Below are 20,005 nucleotides of genomic sequence, written 5' to 3'. Positions count from 1 at the left end.
TCATAGTTGTGTTCTCTCTTAGGTTAGATACTACAAACCTGGCTTTTCTTCATTATAGTAGTATTTATAATTAAATGAGGAGAAGTCTGTAGAATTTTCTATATATAATATTTTCTATATATATAATATATAATTTCTATAAAAATGCTCTACCACATTAAACTTGAGAAAGTTAACTGAAACTCAAAAAATGAAAATGTAAAATTAAGTAAGGTGTAACAGTGTTAAGATAGCTTAGCCAGTAGGCTAGGTTAAATACCTAACAAACACAGCAGGGTAAATTAAACAATCTAACAGGCAGACTCAGTGAGAACCTGAACACTGGAAAAAAAAAATGCTCAAAGAAGATAAATCACTGTTAGAATACACGATAGAGGGACTGAGAGTATATATCACTCTTGCCTAGCAAGCATGAGGTCATTGTTTAATCCACCATAATTGTCAAAAAGAAAAAAAAAACTGGTGATAAGACTGTTAAAAACATAACCTAGCTACAGGAAGAGTAGGTCATAAACTCACACTTTGTGCTCTATAAACTGAAAACAAGTATTTGTCAATTAAAAATTTAAAACATTCCTAGTCCTGAGTTTTTGTTTTTTTTTTGACCAGTCCTGGGGCTTGGACTCAGGGCCTGAGCACTGTCCCTGGCTTCTTTTTGCTCAAGGCTAGCACTCTGCCACTTGAGCCACAGCACCACTTCTGGCCGTTTTCTGTATATGTGGTGCTGGGGAATTGAACCCAGGGCCTCATGTATACGAGGCAAGCACTCTTGCCATTAGGCCATATCCCCAGCCCTAGTACTGAGTTTTAATAACAATCTTATTAATAAAAAATTAAAACACTTAAAATTTGAAAGTAGGAAGACAAACTCTAATTAGACTCAATATAAAAGAATTCAGTATAATTAATTTTAACAAATGATTTGTGGCTATAAAAAAAGAAGGAATGAACATTTCTGAGTCTCGGGAAAATAAAATATAATTACAGATCAAAATCACTGGTATAAAAACTGGATACAAGGGCTGGTAATGTAGCTTAGTGGTGGAGTGCTTGCCTAGCATGCATGAAGCCCTGGATTTGATTCCTCAACACCACATAAACAGAAAAGAGGCAGTGTGGCTCAAGTGGTAGAGTGCTAGCAAAAAGAAACCAGCGACAGAGCCCAAGCCCCAGGACTGGCAAAGAAAAAAACGGATATACATACATATTGAGTGCTAAAGATGCTCTATACATTTAATAATTTCCTCACAAAGATTTTTTTCTTTTGTGTTTTAATTTTTACTTTTCTTGGTGCTTGAGAAGAGCCCAAGACCTCACAAAAGTACTCTACCACTGAACTGAATCACTAAGTTTCTCTAGGTTCCTTTTTGAGACAGGGTCCTGCCGCATATCTCAAGATGCTTCTAATTCTCAATCCTCTTCCTTAAGCCTCCTGAATCCCAGGTATGTGTATACCATCAAACCAAACTTCCTTAAAAGTTCCTTTAGAAGGAAGCAAAGAATCACAATCCTAGCTAAATACAAAAAGAAAAAAGAGAAAGAAAGAAGAGGAAAGAAAAGAGAAAGAAAAGTATCAAGAGCCCTATATCATGATGATGTACAAAACCAGAACTTTAGCCTCCTTTTTACCTCTTAAAGGTACTCTCTGAAGAGAGCGAGCTGTCTGTCTGCACGATACAGTATGATGGCCAGCAGATGTCCCTGCAACTTTTTCTGCATAACCAGAGAAAAGCACAGGATAGAGTAAGAGAGTAAGCCTCACATACAGTTTTCTAAACAAGTCAACAATCATGATGTGATTATATAATAGCAGCAATCAAATTTGCAATATACTTATTTATGGAGCCTTGTATATAAAAACAATATTCTAAGGCTGTAACATACCGGAATCACCCATCACGGCTATAGCTTGCTCAGCTTTATGCTGCAAAGCTAGAAGAGCAGCTTGTCGCCCTTGCAGAGCTCGAAGTTGTTCCTGTTGTTGTAACATTCTTTTTAATAAATCATGTTGTTTCTTCAAATTTTCTATCTCTTCAATAGGCTCCTGTTGAGGATCTCTAGCCTGGAAAATAAAACTAATAATACTTAGATCTGACTACCAAAATCCTATTTTAACTGCCAAATGGCAAAGTAAACATATATGTGTATTATTAAATGTACCACTGTAGATACAATTTTAGGAGACAAAAAAAAAGAGAGAGAAAGAATGATGACAAAGACAGTCTGCCAGTTTAAAAGTTTGATAATTTCTCAGTAAAAGGTCCTAAGCAATGACTTATTAGGAAAATGAATTAACAAAAGAAAAAACGAAAGTCGAAGGCAAAAAGAGCTATCTACAGGACACACAAAAGAATGGGAGATTCATGTCTCACAGGACAGTAGAGGCAAATTGTATTAGGTTATGTTTTAATAAAAGATCAATTAAGAAACTTTCAAAATGAGAAAAACAAAAAGGGATCTAAGAATGTAAACAAACCCACTAACTTCTAACAAAGGAAACAAATTTTAGATACTTTTTTAACAAGCTTACACAAGAAGGCTTTTTGTTTGCTTCATATTACTAAGTATATAAGCAGAAAATTTTATATTTGACTAAGATGTCACCACTTTTCTTAAATTATGCTTATTTAGCTGACTGTAAGGACACAAAGTAATATAGCAAATTCCTCCACAATGCTAAGAATTTAAGATTATGTATAAAAGTCAAGTAGCAGATTATATGGGCATAAAACACCACTATAAGAAATTATCAATATCAAGTGGACAGGGTTAAGGGGACCATCAATGGGATAGTACTTCCCTAATACGCACAAGGACCTTTGGTTCCACAAGAAGAAAAACAAACAAAAAGGACTGTATTCTAAGTAATTATTTTTAAACTATTAAACTGAAGTTCCAAAAAGGCCCCAAAATGAACTCAATAAATTACAAGTCAAGTTATGCATGAAATCACTACCACTAAAATTTTTAAATGTCCTGTGCTGGGGATATGGCCTAGTGGCAAGAGTGCTTGCCTTGTATACATGAGGCCCTGGGTTCAATTCCCCAGCATTACATATACAGAAAATGGCCAGAAGGGGCGCTGTGGCTCAAGTGGCAGAGTGCTAGCCTTGAGCAAAAAGAAGCCAGGGACAGTGCTCAGGCCCTGAGTCCAAGCCCCAGGACTGGCCAAAAAAAAAAAAAAAAAAAATAATAATAATTTTTAACATCCTATCATTTTATCTATTTACATAAAACTCCTTTCTTGTCAATTTTAAATTTGCATTGCTAACAAATATTTGTTGGAGTTAAAGAATTTAAATGATTTCTCCCTAAAATTAATATGGTTATAAAAAGTTCAGTAATTTCACTTGAAAGTATGCACATTTGATTTCCAGAAAAACAATGGAGAAAATAGATTGCTCAAGAGACATTTCCTTCTGGGTGACATCCCTCACCATTACTATGGAAAAGTAAAGCCTCTTCATTTCCCAAGTTCTCCGAGAACTCACCAGTATTGTGAATAAGGCAGAGTAACCATGACAACATTTTACATTGTGACTTGGAATTAAAAAAAAATAGTGGGCTGGGGCTATAGTCTAGTGGCAAGAGTGCCTGCCTCATATACATGAGGCCCTAGGTTCGATTCCCCAGCATTACATATACAGAAAATGGCCAGAAGTGGCGCTGTGGCTCAAGTGGCAGAGTGCTAGCCTTGAGCAAAAGGAAGCCAGGGACAGTGCTCAGGCCCTGAGTCCAAGCCCCAGGACTGGCCAAAAAAAAATAGTAAGTCAAGAACAACAACAACAACAAAAACAACATCCTAGAGTATTTAGAGAAAGTTAGGATGAATAGGCATTTTAGTGGTTTATTACTACTTACAAACTTTTACATCCAGATAAACATTTTAGGGGCTGGGAATATGACCTAGTGATAGAGTGCTTGCCTTCTACACATGAAGCACTCGGTTTGATTCCTCAGCACCACATACATGGAAAAAGCCAGAAGTGGTGCTATGGCCAGAAAAAGCCGGAAGTAGTAGAGTGCTAGCCTTGAGCAAAAAGAAGCTAAGAATAGTGCTCAGGCTGAGATCAAGCTCCAGGACTGGCAAAAAAATTTCTTTTTAAATTCTAGATCGATATCTGGAAAAACTGAGTCAAGGGAGAGGGTAAGAACTGTGACTCGAAATAAAGAAAAGGAAAAGGAAATGAAATAACTAGAGCCGAGCAATAACTAGAACAGAGCATCAGTGCTTCCCACCTGTAATCCTATCTGCTCAGAAGGCTGAGATCCAAAGATCAAAGCTCAAAGCCAGCCTCGGCAAAAAGACCAGGAGATGCTACTCTCCAATTAACTAGAAAAAGAGTTGGAAGTGCCAAGCTTAAGAAAAAAAAAGAAAGGAGAATGCAAAGCCCACACACATGCATAGGCATACATGGATACATGCACACATGCAGGCACGTACACATACACACACACACACACACCACTAAATTTAAAAAAAATCTAGGAATAAGAACATGACAAAAAGATATTAATTGGAATGCCAGGACTACAGATATCCTTCAAAAACATACTCAGGCATAAAATCCTGTTGTCCATATGTAAAACAGTAAAATCTCAGGAAATGTCTTGATTTCTTCCTCTAGGCCTCTCTAGCACTTTTTCAGATACAAACATACAGTTTCGAACAATATATATTCCAATTTTTTATTGTAAAAGAAACTGAAAGCCCACAGAAAACAAAGCTTTGATTTATCCAGTGTCATAATTAGGCAAGTCAGTATCCTAATATTTGTCATAAAAAGAAAATATAGCTGGTTGCTAGTGGCTCATGCCTGTAATCCTAGCTACTCAGGAGACTGAGATCTGAGGATTGAAGTTTGAAGCCAATCTGGGCAGAAAAGTCTCTTGTGAGACTCTTATCTCCAATTAACCACTCAAAAACTGGAAGTGGAGCGAAGGCTCGAAGTGGCAGAGTGCCAGCCTTCAGCGAAAGAGCTCAGGGTCAGCACCCAGACCCTAAATAAGTTCATGCCCAACAACCACCCCTAACAACAACAAATGTATGCATGTATGTATGTATGTATAAACATATTTGTATAAAATATCTAAATATATGCATCCAGTATCCCTAATACAGAAAATTATCAGCCTTTAATAAACTAGAAACAATAAACTCAAAATATATACTATTTAAATACATGTGTGTGTATATATATATACATATGCATATATACATAGTCCAACATGTGAAATACCAAGTGGCACTGTGGCTCAAATGGCACAGTGCTACTAGCCTTGAACAGAGAGATGCTCAAGGACACAGCCAAGGCCCTGAGTTCAAGCCCCAAGACTTGTAAAAAAAAAAAAAAGAAGAAAAGAAAGCTTAAGCAATGAAAGAAACCCCACAAAAATATTAGTAAACAAATCAGCTACAAAATTAAGTATTTTTCTAAACAATGGAAAGGAGTTCCAACAACAACATAAATACAAATAAAAGAAAAATAAGGCAGGTTGGAAGGGATGAGAGAGAATGTTGCAAGGGGTGACACTGATCAAGATACTTTATATTCATAAACTGTTTTGTTACATGACAACTCCTTTGTATAACTACTTAAAAGATAATAAAGGGGCTGGGATATGGTCTAGTAGTAAAGTGCTCGCCTAGTATACATAAAGCTCTGGGTTCGATTCCTCAGCACCACATAAATAGAAAAAGCTGGAAGTGGCACTGTGGCTCAACTGGAAGAGTGCTAGCCTTGAGCAAAAAGAAGCCAGGGACAGTGCTCAGGCCCTGAGTCCAAGGTCCAGGACTGGCAAAAATAAATAAATAAACAAAACCCTCAAAAAAGATAATAAAAAAGAAATAAGTATTTATTTTAACAAAGGAAGGAAAGCTAATGGTTCTGTTTTCCTTTCCTTTCATGAATGACACAGGAAGACAAAAATTGAAAATATCATTGTAATGAACACAAGTGTCAGATAGTCTAAGTTCCATAGTACGTTGTATATTTTGAGGCTTTGTTAGTAAAAATTGCATTTAATTATGTTTTAAATTCTTTATTAATTGAAACCAGACACCATATATAATAATCTATGCAGAGGCACATAAAAGCAACAAGAAATAAAAATACTAAGGGACAGCAATTTATTAATGTAACTTACATGTTACAGTATAACAAGGTTAATAATTTATACACTTAAGGGTAATAGCAAAACAGAAAAATCAAGAAGAAATATGAACAAAAGAGGTATTCATTTAGACGTCTCAAATTAATATTATGAAGTATATCTTTAGGGAAAATTCTCATTTTTGGCTATATTTCCTATTAGGTTTCAATTCCCTGTCATTCTGAGGAGGTCTGTCACCTTTCCCTTTTGGACTTGTAGTAAGGTCAATGTCTGAAACCTGAAACCTGTTCTTGTGAAGCTGAATTCCCTAGTTTATCCTCAGTGCATGGCCAAATTCTCAGACTAAAAATACCTCCTTTATTAAATAGTGTAGCATACTAATTCCTTAATACAAACTCCTGTTTAACATATAAGCCAGCCTTGTAAATAAATACACAAATTTCTTGGTCCAAAAGTAATCCAGCCCATGCCTAAGTAGTAGTAAATTTAGTATGACTTCAAGTTTCTTCTTACTAACCGCTTGCTTATTGTAATTAAACAAATCCTCAACAATTTCCAAGGTATACAAAATTGCCAAAGCATACTTTAACATTTATTCTGCTATATATTAATAAATTTTCATGTCATGATTTTGTTACTATGAAAGTAACTCTCATTATGGTATATACATTAGAATTATAGCTAAATTAATTACACCATTTCCCATACCTTCCTAACAGATTTCTTTACCCTCACTGCCACTTCCATTTCTACTAATAGGTAAGAGATTATTCTCAACACCACTGTAAATGTAGAGGCTATTTCCCCACAACAAAATCCATTTTCAATGGACCAATCCCTTCTGACTATTTCCTAGTAAAAATAATTTAAGAGAAAAAAATGAAATTTCCTCCTTAAATTATAAAGGGCAGGGAAGACAAAGGCAGACAAGAAACTATTCAGGTCAATACTAAAAGGAAACAAACCCTCAGTTTCCTAATGCTGCATAGCATTTTTGAATATACTTCAAAAAAATGAGATATATATGGCTATCCTTTCAAAAGAAAAGTTGTCTTGGTAACAGGATCTAAAGCTTACTAGGGCATGATTATAGGCACATTTGTTAAAATAAATATGCTTAAACACAACAGTTTTGAAACACACTTATGTAAACTAAGTCTCATCCACAAAACTCTGCCAAAGCTTTAAAAATTAATTTTCAAAGGACAGTATTTCCATAAATTTCATGTTATGGTCAGAAATTACAGTGTATTTCTTACTGTAAGAAAGTAATCATGTAAATGCTATACTGATCCTACTTACTTGTCTTTATTTCAACATATTGATCATTTGGTTTTGCTATGATATGACAATCTAAAAATGGAAAAATCTTGGGCTAGAAATATGGCCTAATGGCAAGAGTGCTTGCCTCATATACATGAAGCCCTGGGTTTGATTCCTCAGCACTGCATACATAGAAAAGGCCAAAAGTGGCACTGTGGCTCAAGTGGAACAGTGCTAGCCTTGAGCAAAGTGAAGCCAGGGAGAGTGCTCGGGCCTTGAGTCCAAGCCCCAGGACTGGCCAAAAAACAAATGAACCAAAAATAAATAAATAAATAAATAAGATAAAAATGGAAAAATCTTAATACAATGAGTCCTCCATGGCAAATGAACATGGAGACTTTAGTTGACTACATGTTTAGTAGTCATTAGTATCATTGATTACCAATAGCCCTCAGATCCACAGTGAATTTTACCTTTTCTAATGCTTTCTAGAGTTAGGAAAACTGTGCTATAAAAAAAACTAGAGAAACAATGTTTCTATAAGATAAAGTTCAGAAATGACTATATTTTCCACTCAATCACTGTAGTTTTTAATCTTAGTAAATTAAAGTTTTAAACCTCCATGTTTAAGAAATGTAGACAGCATTAACAACTTGAGGGTTTCTTCCCCAGAATACATTTTTAAATTAAAGAATGTCTATATGATATCATCTTGAAAAATGGAGGAATGTTTAAAACTTCATTTCTAGTACTTTAGTTAGCAAAATGCCGCTTACCGTGGTATCTGAAGCCTCAGACTGCACATCTATGTTTAGCAATGTGCTCTCAGCTACAGAACCAGATCCCACAGCTGAATCTATAGTCCGAACATCCTCCTCCTCATTTTCTCTAGCCTGAAATATTTTAGTGGTATAAATCATACAACTATTAGAAAGGGCAATAAAATGTTATTATAATGGATGTCACAAATTTTTTAAATATGTTTACTCCTATGGAGTGGCATCAGAATGTCATTAGTGTATATACACTCATATATTACAAAAAGTAATTTGATATATGACTTAAAAGGTCTAAAACTTACAAGGATTTTTTGGAGAAATTTCATGTATGACTTTTCTTGTTCTTTAAGGTGATCTATTAGGTGAGTAAGGCGCTCAACATTAGTAGATCTTTCATTTTTTTCCACAAGGTCTTCTCGCATAGAACTAGCTTTAGTAATATAGTCACGAATTTGAACAAGCCTACTTACAATCTACAGGGCAAATGTTAAAGAGAATGAAAAATACATGTAGGCTTATCATATAAATTTATATATGCAAAATATGTAAGCAAAACAAACTTTAGCTAGAATATAATTGACAATACCAAAGATTTCAATCACCACCAACTTAGTTTACTAATTATTATTTATATGAAAATGGAACAATGAAACATTGAAAATTGGGTTGGGAAGATAGAGATGAGGTAAAATGATGGAAGGGGTGAATCTGATCAAGGTGCACTACACTATGTATATATGGGCATGTCAAATGAAACCTACTTGTACAAATAATGCTAATAAAAATATGGAAAAAAACTTAAATACAAAAAAATCTTAATGGAAATTCCTTTGGACAACTACAACATTTTTAACTTAATTGAAAAATGTATAAAACAAAGTGCCTACTGATTTATATAAATTAAAGCATTATAAATATCTTTGAAAGTGCTTTTCACAAGAGCAGTATTGTCAGGCACCAGTGGCTCATGCCTGAAATTTACTGAAAGCTACTCAGGAAGCTAGGTCCCAGAGTACTGAGGTTTGAAACCAGCACAGGCAGAAAAGTCTCAGAACTCCATCTTCAAAATGACAAGCAATTTAAAATTTAAAGTGGAGCTGGAAGCCAAAAAAGGTACCAGTTAAATAGACAATTCAAACAAGTTTGAGGCCTACATTCAAACACCAGTATTACCAAAAACTTCATACTAGAAATCAGCAATACAGTACTTAAGTATAAATGTACATTTTAAAACCTTTACATTTGAAATTTGTAAAACTAAATCAAAGAAACACATTTTATTACCTGACTGCTTTCCATTGCAGGCTCTCCTCTCCCATCTTCTTCTGATACATGACAATTTTGTAAAAGGTCATTACTTAAAGCAGATGCAAACAACTTTTTACATTGCGTTGATCCAACCATTTCTCTTTTTTGGAGACTTGTAGCAGCATCTTTGCTCTTGTTAGTATTAATCTGCATAGGTAAAAAGTTGAAGGGCTTGCGGTTTTCACTAAGCTGACGTTTGTTGTTAGCAGCTGTTGCTCTACCTTGAGAATCACTTCCAATGCTTCTCTACACACACACACAAAAAAAAATCAAATCACATAAACATTAATCTTTTAACAAATGTTAAAAAAACCTCAATGTTCTTAGTTTCACCATCAGATACTCTACTGAGGTATAGTCAAAAAAAAGATTTCAAAGAGCTGCAGACCTTTGAAATTGTTTTACTAAAAGAATGAAAATAATCAGCACTCTCTAATCACTTCATTTTATTGAAACAATTCATCTGATAGATAACTATGAACAAGTGACATAACTAGGACTATGATCATCTGTAATTGACACTGCTGTTATTTGCCTACAAAATTCTCACATGCTCTAAAGAAATTAATGTTAATTAATGAGCATCAGCACAAACTTTTGTCCATATGAAGCACTATTTGAAAAAATACTTTAAGTATGCGGACATAGGTCATAAGTAGAGTGTTTGCCTAGCATGTGTAAGGCCCTGGCTTCAATCACAAGCCCCACAAATCTGAAGAAAAAAGTTTAATATCTGCCATGAACTAAAAATAGTAAAGTATTCCATAATTAGAACATGGCCATTTACAATATCAGACTTAAATCTATTTGCCATGTATTTGGGAACCTCTTTACTTCTACAAACTATAGATGTGACAGTAAAATACTGATCAAGAGTTGATTTTTACTTCTACTTGCTTTTTGTGGTTATAAATACAAATCAATTTTATTCTAATTTAGGTATTCAAACACATCCCGCACTTAACAATAACTAAACTTAATTTTATTCAGTTAATATCATGCAAATTTTACTTTATAAAAAACTAATTTGTTAATTAACAATAGTAGTAATAAATTCCAGATAGTTATGTACTACACAAATTTAGAAATAAGACTTTCTCTTCAAGACACAGTATTATCATTAAAATTCTTTTCACATGTACAGAAACTTTCTTTTATGAAAACACATTTGTACATCTTCATAGGATACAATATACTAAACATGCACAATGCCTATTGATCAAATTAGGGTAATGAATACTTGCATCCCCTCTAGCATTGACCAATTCTTTGCTTTAGCACTTTCACAGTCTCATAATTGCTTCTTTACACCATATATAATCATGATGCTTAACTAGCCTACTGTGATATATAAAATCAGAATTCCATCCTGTTGTTCATGTTTTGCTATCCTTTTCTGATTGTTTTTGTCATTTCTCCCACATCCTTTTCTAGTAACCACTATTCTACTCCATTTTCCATAAGACTGGCTTTAGAGAGGGACTCAAACTGGGACTTTTGCTCACTGGTTAGTACTCTACCAACTGAGCCCAATCAAGGGGAAGAGTAGAAGAGAAAGGGAGTACTGAAGGATGATGAGGTTCAAAGCATGTTATATACATATGTACATATGTATATATCAGATTACACACCACACACTAATATAGAAAAATTAAATCCACCAAACACTGTTTGAAAAAGGGGAAAGAGGAAGGAAAGAAAACCCCAAGATTGACTTTTATAGGCAACATTTAAAATCTAATTCAAAAGCAAGACTTATTACCAACACTGATTTTACTTAACAGTTTATTCATAGTCCATTTAGCCCTGCTGGTTTGCACAAGGTAATAATTATTTTTGTCTTTTATGCTTTTGCTTTTGGGTTAACATACATCTGTAATATAAGGGGAATATGCTACCGATTACACTACAGTATTCCATACATACACAATATACTTTGAACAAATTCACTCCCTCTACTGTTTTCTTTCCTTCTTCTCTCCCCTTCCTGAAACAGTGTTTGGTGGGTTTAATTGTTCCATATTTGTGTGTGGTGTGTAGTCTGGGTGTACATATGTATATAACATCCTTTGAACCTCTTCACACTTCAGTAACAGGTCCCTCTACCCCCCATGCCCTTTTCTTTTGTTGGTTGTGGGACTTGAACTCAGGGCCTGGGTGCTGTCACTGAGCTCTTTTGCTCAAGGCTAGCACTCATTCTACCACTTTGAGCCAAAGTGCTACTTCTGGTTTTCTGGTGGTTAAATAAGAGTCATCAACTTTCCTGCTCAGGCTGGCTTTAAACCGTGATCCTCAGATCTCAGCCTCCTGAGTAGCTAGGGTTAGAGATGTGAGCCACCAGTGCCTGCCTCATTCTTACATTCTTAAGACAAATTAAACCATTTTAAGTATTCCCCAAAGCCGTAACTTGATTTTTAAAATAATTCACACACCTGATCTAAATCACTGAAGTTTATCCGCTGTTTAAGTTTCTCTAATTCTGCCTGCTCTGGGACAGACATCTGAGTCATATATCTACTATGTGGAAACGTATGTGGAGTCTTTGTTCTTTGCCTTCCAACTCCTGGTGATGACTCCGGAGAAATATCATTAGTTACCCTTTTATCACTTTCTACACCAAACTTTTTCTTATTCTTTTCTGATGATCTATTTGCCTTCTTCTGTTGGCCACCCCAATCCTTTAAAAAAAAAAAAGCAAAAGTTAATCTGGCTTCTATCAAATCAGCAAAGTAAAGTAGTATGCTTAAAAAACTCTGACCAGTCTTAAAATTGAAATTACATTTTTTGACATAAACATTCATTCTCAAGACACTATATTTGCCTCTCATGTCCCTCTTAATTTTATTTTATCCTTCAAAAAGCAGATTACTTATTATTGGCCATTAGCAAACATAAATTCCAAAATTTCAACCAAGAATCATTTTAAACATGGATCTTGCTCTGATCTTCAGATAAGACACTGAGTTTCTGTCTGGGACTGACTTTATACTAAGTTCTAGTGTATCCATATTGGAAGACTTTTAGTTACTGCTACAATAAAAAAATTATTGGCATCCTCCCTATTTATAATAAAATGTGCCTCTTTATGAGCTGTCACTCTACCCTAATCCATGATCCTACTAACTTTTAATACTACATACCTCACGCTTTGTAGGCCATAGATGAAAAATACATGTTTAATCTAAATTGGCTAATCCTATTTTAAATTTTCAACCTGGAACTAAAAGGCAAGTCAGTAGATAATTTTAACTATAATTAAAATTATTAGAACTTAGAATACATTTTAAATACCACATGAACTAAAGGAAAGATAGTCTGTGAAAATAAGTTAAGGAAACAACACTAAAGTGAAATAGAATCACAGTAGTAAAAAAAATAATTCTGACAATTTTCTTGTTCCTTCCTTTACAACAGACTCCATGAAAGACCTTACATTCTTTTGTAGTTGTCTTTTTTTTACCCTGTGTCTCTCAATTTTGGTATTCCCTTTCAATTTCCTAGTTCTAATACCAGTATACACGGTTTCCAATATACTCAGATAAGATTACAGAAATAGTGTAGGTACAACCACAGGAAGGTGATACAAGAACATCATCAATAATAGAAGCTACAGATACACATGGGACGTTGAAAGTAGTTACAACTGTTATATAACAATTGTTTCCAATACTTGCAAAACTGTTTGGTTTAAGTGAACTGAACACCTCATGGGGGGAATGAGAAAGGGGGAGGAGAGATGGGGGAATAAGGGACGAGCTAACAAACAGTACAAGAAATGTATCCAGTGCCTAACGTATGAAGCTGTAACCTCTCTGTACATCAGTTTGATAATAAAAATTTGAAAAAAAAAAAAAAAAAAGACCTGACATTCTTTTTCACTTAGGCAAATTCAAGTTGATTCGTTATTTGCAACCAAAGTGGTCTTCAATTAATAATAAATACTCCAGAGGTGTTTGCTTGGTGGGTTGTTTTTTTTTTGCGGGGGGGGGGGCAGGGCAGTCCTGGGGCTTGGACTCAGGGCCTGAACACAGCCCCTGGCTTCTTTTTGCTCAAGGCTAGCACTCTATCCCTTGAATCACAGCACCACTTCTGGCCTTTTCTGTCTATGTGGTACTGAGGAATTAAATCCAGGGTTTCAAGCACTCTACCACTAAGCCACATTCCCACACCTCCAGAGTTTTTAATATAGTTCCAATAGTATTTACAATGTTTCAGTGAGTTAAACTTGATTAAATGAAAGTCACATTACCATCATTAGTCAATGACATATCATCTACAATAAGATATCGTACCCTGTTATTAAGTCGATCGTCAACACACTCACTGTTCCAGTTGGGTAAATCCGGATCATTCATACTTTCTTCAAAAGGACCTCCTCCTGTGGCCATACTGGCTTTCACAAATAACTTTCTGAAAAACAAGTAAAAACATAACTTTTTACTCCCCCAAGTAGTTAAAAAAACTACTTTTATTTACTTACTTATTTAGACACTGAGGATTGAATTCAAGGAGTCAAGCAATCTCTTCTGAGCTATGTTCACAGAATGCAAACTTAAGTTTGTTTTTTGCTTGTTTGCCAGTCCTGGGGCTTGGACTCACGGCCTGAGCACTGTCCCTGGCTTCTTTTTACTCAAGGCTAAGCTCTCTACCACTTGAGCCACAGTGCCACTTCCAGCTTTTTCTGTTTATGTGGTGCTGAGGAATCAAACCCAGGGCTTTGTGCATGCTAGGCAAGCACTCTACCACTAAGCAACATACCTAGCCCACAAACTTAAGTTTTTCAACACAGAAAAAAACAACTTTAATTTTTATTTGATTTAATGAGATTTAGCAATATAAAAATATGAACCACTAATTTTTAGAAATAAAAAGAGCTATCACTAACCACACATCACAAATTGGTTTAGTTGCTAACGGCATATTATGTAGGTAAATGACGAAAAGAAACCACTATATAATGCTTATGTACACATGTCTACAGACTGTTAAGATTCTATTAAGTTATCCAATGCAATCCTAAAAGATAGTGAGGTAGGAAAAAAAAAGGTTACTAAGAGACCAAGAATTTCTCTTAGGAAACAAAGTGTCTTTGATAGTGAACTTTAGAAAAAAAGTGATACCTCAAGAACATGAGCACTTGTTTTCTGCATACAACCTAAATTGGAAAAGGTTAGCATTGCTCTATACTAAAAAAGGGAGTTATGGTTAAAAAAGGCTACCATCCGAATAGTAAGTAAACTGATCAAAAAACAAAAAAACAGATTAAGACAGATAAAGTGAGCCAGGTGCTGGTGGCTCATCTCTGTACATCCTAGCTACTCAGAAGGCTGAGATCTGAGGACAGTAGTTTGAAGCTAGTCCTAGATAGGAAAAGTTCATGAGTCTCTTTTCTCCCATTAACCATCAAAAAAGCCAAAAGTAGAGCTGTGGCTCAAGTGGTAGAGCATTAGTGAGCCTTGAGCAAAAAAAGATCAGGGACAGCACCAAGTGGTGATATTCAAGACCCAGGACTGGCACCCCCCTACCCAAAAAAGATGAGATAAATCCAATAAAATCTAAGACTGCAATGGTTAAAATATTTTATAAATAGGTTAAAATATTTTACACAAGATTGACAAACCTTTAGCCTAATTAACCAAAAGAAGGGAAAAGACCCAAATTAATAAAATTAGAGATGAAAAAGTGGTATCACAGCAAATGCCATTGAAATGCAAAGGACCTTGGAGGAATACTTTGAAAACCTACTTTCAAATAAACTGGAAAATATAGAAGAAATGGATATACTTCAAAATACATCTCTGATTTACCAAAACTGAAGACATAAAGCACTCAAAGATCTATAACAAGGTGAGACTGAAACAGTAAAAATCTCCCAACTAAAAGCCTAGGACTTGACAGATTCACTGCTAAATTCTACCAGCCCTTTAAAGGATTAACACTAAGCCCAGGGTTGGTGGTTCATACATGTAATCCTAGCTGTTCAGGAGGCTGAGATTTGAGAACCACAGTTTGAAGCCAGCACGGGCAGGAAAAGTATGAGACTCATGTCTCCAATTAGCCAGCAAAAACTCAAAGTGGAGCAGCGGATCAAGTATTAGAGTGCCAGCCTTGAGCAAAAAATTCTAAGGGACAGCACCCAAGCCACGAGTTCAATTTTCCCCAGTAACGGCACAGAGAAAACATAACCCTAACAATGCTCTCCTTTTTCATGAAATAGCAAGAGAATGAGCCTTACCAACACATTCTATGAAGTCAGTATCATACATTCAAGAAACAAAGCTGGGACAATAGGCACATACAATGTGGCTATTTTTAACTTGTCACAAAACTGTACAGGTTTGCCTCAAACCACAGTTGTCCCTATTGCTGCCTTTTAGGTAGCTAGAATCACAACCACGAGCCCCTGAGATTCTTCATCTCATTCATCAAACACAAAAAAAATAACTTGGATTGCTATTTATTCATAGCCCAATAGCATTCCAGTTATTTGTAGATCACACCCCATAAACATTTGTAACATAGAACTTAATTAATAAACAATAAATGCTCTAGTTTATTTAGGGTGTTCAGAACTTAATTCTCTTTAAATAGAGACAAAGGCTGCCATGCCCAGCACCAACATAATACTTTCAAAGTAAATAAAACATTTAAATAATGGGCTTTAAAAACAGATCTTAATAAATTTAGACCACACCAAGAAAAACCCAAAACTGTTGGCTCTCAGTATCATGGTATGTATTTTAACAAAAATAAACTTTAAGTTGAAACATGTCTTGTCTGAAGTACAAGTACTAGGAGGAGGGCAGACTAGTGGGAGAGAGGAAAAGGTGGCTAAAAATAACCTAAATACTTTATATACACACCTGAAAATGGAACAAGGAAACTTGCTGAGACTCTTTTGGGAAAAAAGAGGAGGTAGGAGACATGACAAAAGGGTGTAATTCATCAAGATGCATTTTATACACAAATGGATGTTAAATGAAACCTCCTTGTACAACTCACTGAGGCTAGTAAAAATAAAGTTTTCAGGAAAATGCTTGTAATCTTAGCTACTAAGGAGTCTAAAATCCAGAGGATCAAAGTTTGAAGTCAGACTGGGAAGAAAAGTCCTTCAGACTCTAAAAATAAGCAGTGAAAAACTAGGCTGGAGATGTGATTCAAGTGATAAAGTGCCATTCCTGTGAGCAAGAAAGTCAAGTAAGCACAAGGCTGAGTTCAACTCCCAGTAATAAGTGAATGAATGTAGTATCTCTACTTAATTGTATAGCTAATAACATAAACTAGTATTTAGATGTACAGAAGGACTTCCACTAATCCAAAGACTATAAGTTTATAATTATAAAGTTAATAGAAACGTAGAGGGGGATAACTTTAGATTAAAGACTTGGAAAGAGAAGTCATCTGAACAGTTGTCAGAGAACAAATTCAAACTCAAACTGAAAAATTTCAAAAGTTACCACATAACCATTCTAGTACTTTACTAACAATAGCATGGCTCTTTCAATAAAAGACACAAATGGCATGCCAAAAAGTAGGGGAGCAAAGCAAAGGCAGCAGCAAATCCAGAAACTTACTTTGGGGTAGTTCTGTCCATGATAAAATATTACAGTTCTTCAAGTATAATGCAAAGGAAACTAATATATAGCCATGTCAAATTACCTCTTCAGGAGCTAGTTTTTGCAGCTCAGAAACAGCGTCTTTTCTCTCCACGCTTCAAAACTGTTGTCTGCTTATCAAAAATAAAACACAACAATAAAAACAACACTTCGGTATATTTTTACACTGTGAAGTATAGAACAAACAACATCACATTTGTGGTTTAAAATGTTGGGTTAAGCTAGGCGCAGGTGGCTTACACCTGTAATCCTAGCAACTAAGGAGGCTGAGATCTGAGGATTGCAATTCGAAGCCAACCTGGGCAGAAAAGTCTTTGTGACTCTTATCTCCAATTAACCACTCAAATCCAGAAGTGGCACTGTGGCTCAAATGGTAGAGTTCTATAGCCTTAAGTACAAAGAGGGACAGCGCCCAGGCCCTGAGTTCAAGTCCCACAACAATAAAACAAATAAATAAATACAATATGAGGATATCAGCAAAAGAGAAAAATAAAATTTATCCAACATTTTAAGTTCAAATTACCTTAATCATTTTGGAAAACAATTTAATATATACATACATAAACCTCCCAAACACTAAAGTGACCATTTAACATCTACTAATCATCATTACCATTTAAAGAGTGTGGGCAAGTTAACTGTCGAAATTGATCGAGTCTTTTAACTTCCTGTCACGCAAACTATTCAACTCTTTTTAAGTGTTTATTTAAATGCTAATTACTTTTTTAATAAGATAATCTTGACACATTTACAAAGTGTACCTTTGGTTTAAAAATTCAGCATTATTGGGCTGGGAATATGGCCTAGTGGCAAGAGTGCTTGCCTTGCATACATGAAGCCCTGAGTTCAATTCCCCAGCACCACATATATGGAAAATGGCCAGAAGGGGCGCTGTGGCTCAGGTGGCAGAGTGCTAGCCTTGAGCGGGAAGAAGCCAGGGACAGTGCTCAGGCCCTGAGTTCACCAAGCCCCAGGACTGGCCAAAAAAAAAAAAAAAAAATTCAGCATTATTAACGGCGTCCAGTAGTTCTTACCAGGAAGATGATAGGGAAAGAAAAGAAGGAGGTGCAACCGACGCTGTCTAACACCCACTAAGGTAACCAGAAAAGACCAAAAGGCTGAAGTGTCTGCTTAGCGGTTAAGGGGCGGTGATGGTAGAGGCGCCCAAAAAGCCCGCTTCTTTCCACGCCAAAACAAGATTTTTCTACCCGTATTTCACACCACAAGAACATCAAACCAGACAGTATATGTGTATGTGTAAGTGTGTATGTGTGTATCCATGGACACGAACACACGCATATATATGCATACACACGTATATATGCACACATATGCATGTACATACATATACACGCATACGTATGTATATGTATGTGTGTACATACACCAAGTATGAGTATACATATATAAGTAGGTAAGGCGAGACCCAGAAGGGTGAACTTGGAGATGAAAAGTTCGCTCCACTAAGCGCCCCAGCAAGGCCTAATCCCCAAGACCATCTTCTGTAAATTTCCCAGCACCAATGTCTGCAAAATAAGCAGCGAATCGCAGTAGGCCTCTGGTGGCTCCCGGTGCAATCAAACTGGATGTGCAGCACAGAGCGGAGGGGCCGTCAGGAAGGGCGTGTGGTGAGGCCTCGGGAGTTGGCGTGTCCTTTGCAAAGGGAGCACACGCCATAGCCACACACGACCAGAAATGCAGACCCCTTGGTCCGGCCGCCCCAACGCCGCCAGGGACAGCAGAACAGGCCGGAGCTTGCAGCGCGGCGCGCTCCTCGGCCGCCCCTCCACGCAGGACTCTCGCACCCGGCTGCGCCGACTGGAATGCGGCGGGTGGGGTGGGACCGAGTGCGGTCACGGGCCTCCGGCCGCCTAGGCCTAAGTCTTTACTCGACCGGGAGCCTTCCACTTCCCCTCCAGGGGGGCTCGGCTTTCCCCGCCCGAGAGGGGCCACGGCCGGGCGCCCTCTCCCCCCGAGGCGAGACCGCGAGGGACTTCCGCAGTCGCCGACCAGCCCCAGAGACTCACCCCAGAGAAGGCGTCCGCCGGCCCTGTGTGCCCAGGGGGCCAAAAGCTGGCAGCAAAAAGACCCAGTAGCCTCCGGAGGGCCAGCCCACTCGCCCAGGACGCACTGCCCTCGGTTGCCGAGGGCCGGCGACGCGGAGGCTTTACCTGTAAACGAAGCAGCTCCTCCGCTGAGACCACAACGGTGGTGGGCAGGCAACCAGAACCCGCCACCGGCGGCAGTTCTTCCTCAGACAGCGCAGCAGGGAGGTCTACAACTTCCTTGCTGACGGCTATGAGCCCAATGGCCGCCCTCCCTACTTAGGCTGCTCGGCGCCAACCGCCGCAGCCAGCGCCATCTTAGGGCCTCATCTTGGTGGGAGAAGAGGGGAGGGGAACCGCGGAGCAGGCAATGCGCGGCGGGACCTGCGCCGTGTCCTTGGCAACGGCCTGCTCGCGAAGAACTAGTCCCGGCGGAGCCGCAGCGCGCGCTAAAGTCACGTGACCCACGGAAGTCTGGGAGCCGATTTAGTTCACACACGCTTCCCCGCCCAGACCGTTAGGGACTACATATCCCAGGGTGCTGTGCGCGCCCCCTCCTCTGGAGGCCCGAGCAAAACTAGATTGACCCTCCAGGGCCTGGCGGCATGAACTCCCCAAGGTGCTCAAAGGAGTGGGGAAAACTCAGTGATCTTCTAGTCCCTCCCCACCCATGTTCTTGTCACTTGGAAGGAAACACAAAGGCCTTTACAATCTAGTTCAGCCTTCTGATTTTAACACATGAGTTAAGCAATTTGCCACACATATCTAGATAGTAAGAACTTACACATATTGCCAATAGGGCTATCTTGGATTGGTAGCTTACTTTTTCCTTACAAGAAGCAATGATTTGGGCTGGGGATATGGTTTAGTGGCAAGAGTG

The 20,005-nt window shown here is 37.4% G+C and overlaps 1 protein-coding gene across 20 annotated transcripts in view; it reads right to left on the bottom strand.

Moving 5' to 3' along the window:
• Positions 1–19,601, bottom strand: part of Pcm1 (pericentriolar material 1) — a 90,131-nt gene extending 70,530 nt beyond the window's left edge. For 5 of the 20 annotated variants that reach the window (XM_048330914.1, XM_048330915.1, XM_048330927.1 and 2 more), the window contains exons 1-7: positions 17,039–17,200; positions 13,757–13,874; positions 11,897–12,142; positions 9,441–9,710; positions 8,459–8,629; positions 8,154–8,270; positions 1,885–2,062 (exon numbers count right to left, since the gene is read on the bottom strand). In XM_048330914.1, the coding sequence (XP_048186871.1) occupies positions 1,885–2,062; positions 8,154–8,270; positions 8,459–8,629; positions 9,441–9,710; positions 11,897–12,142; positions 13,757–13,874; positions 17,039–17,058 (1,120 nt within the window). In that variant the 5' untranslated portion in view covers positions 17,059–17,200. Of the gene's footprint in view, positions 1–1,629; positions 1,714–1,884; positions 2,063–8,153; positions 8,271–8,458; positions 8,630–9,440; positions 9,711–11,896; positions 12,143–13,756; positions 13,875–17,038; positions 17,201–17,322; positions 17,382–19,251 lie in introns of those variants that run through there. The other 15 variants (XM_048330919.1, XM_048330926.1, XM_048330920.1 and 12 more) reach the window with 10 other exon arrangements.
• Positions 19,602–20,005: the final 404 nt, after the last annotated feature.

The sequence above is a fragment of the Perognathus longimembris genome, chromosome 21, assembly GCF_023159225.1.
Source record: "Perognathus longimembris pacificus isolate PPM17 chromosome 21, ASM2315922v1, whole genome shotgun sequence".
Lineage (NCBI taxonomy): Eukaryota > Metazoa > Chordata > Mammalia > Rodentia > Heteromyidae > Perognathus > Perognathus longimembris.
Note: the sequence above shows the minus strand (reverse complement) of the source record. Positions and strands in the feature narration are given on the sequence as shown.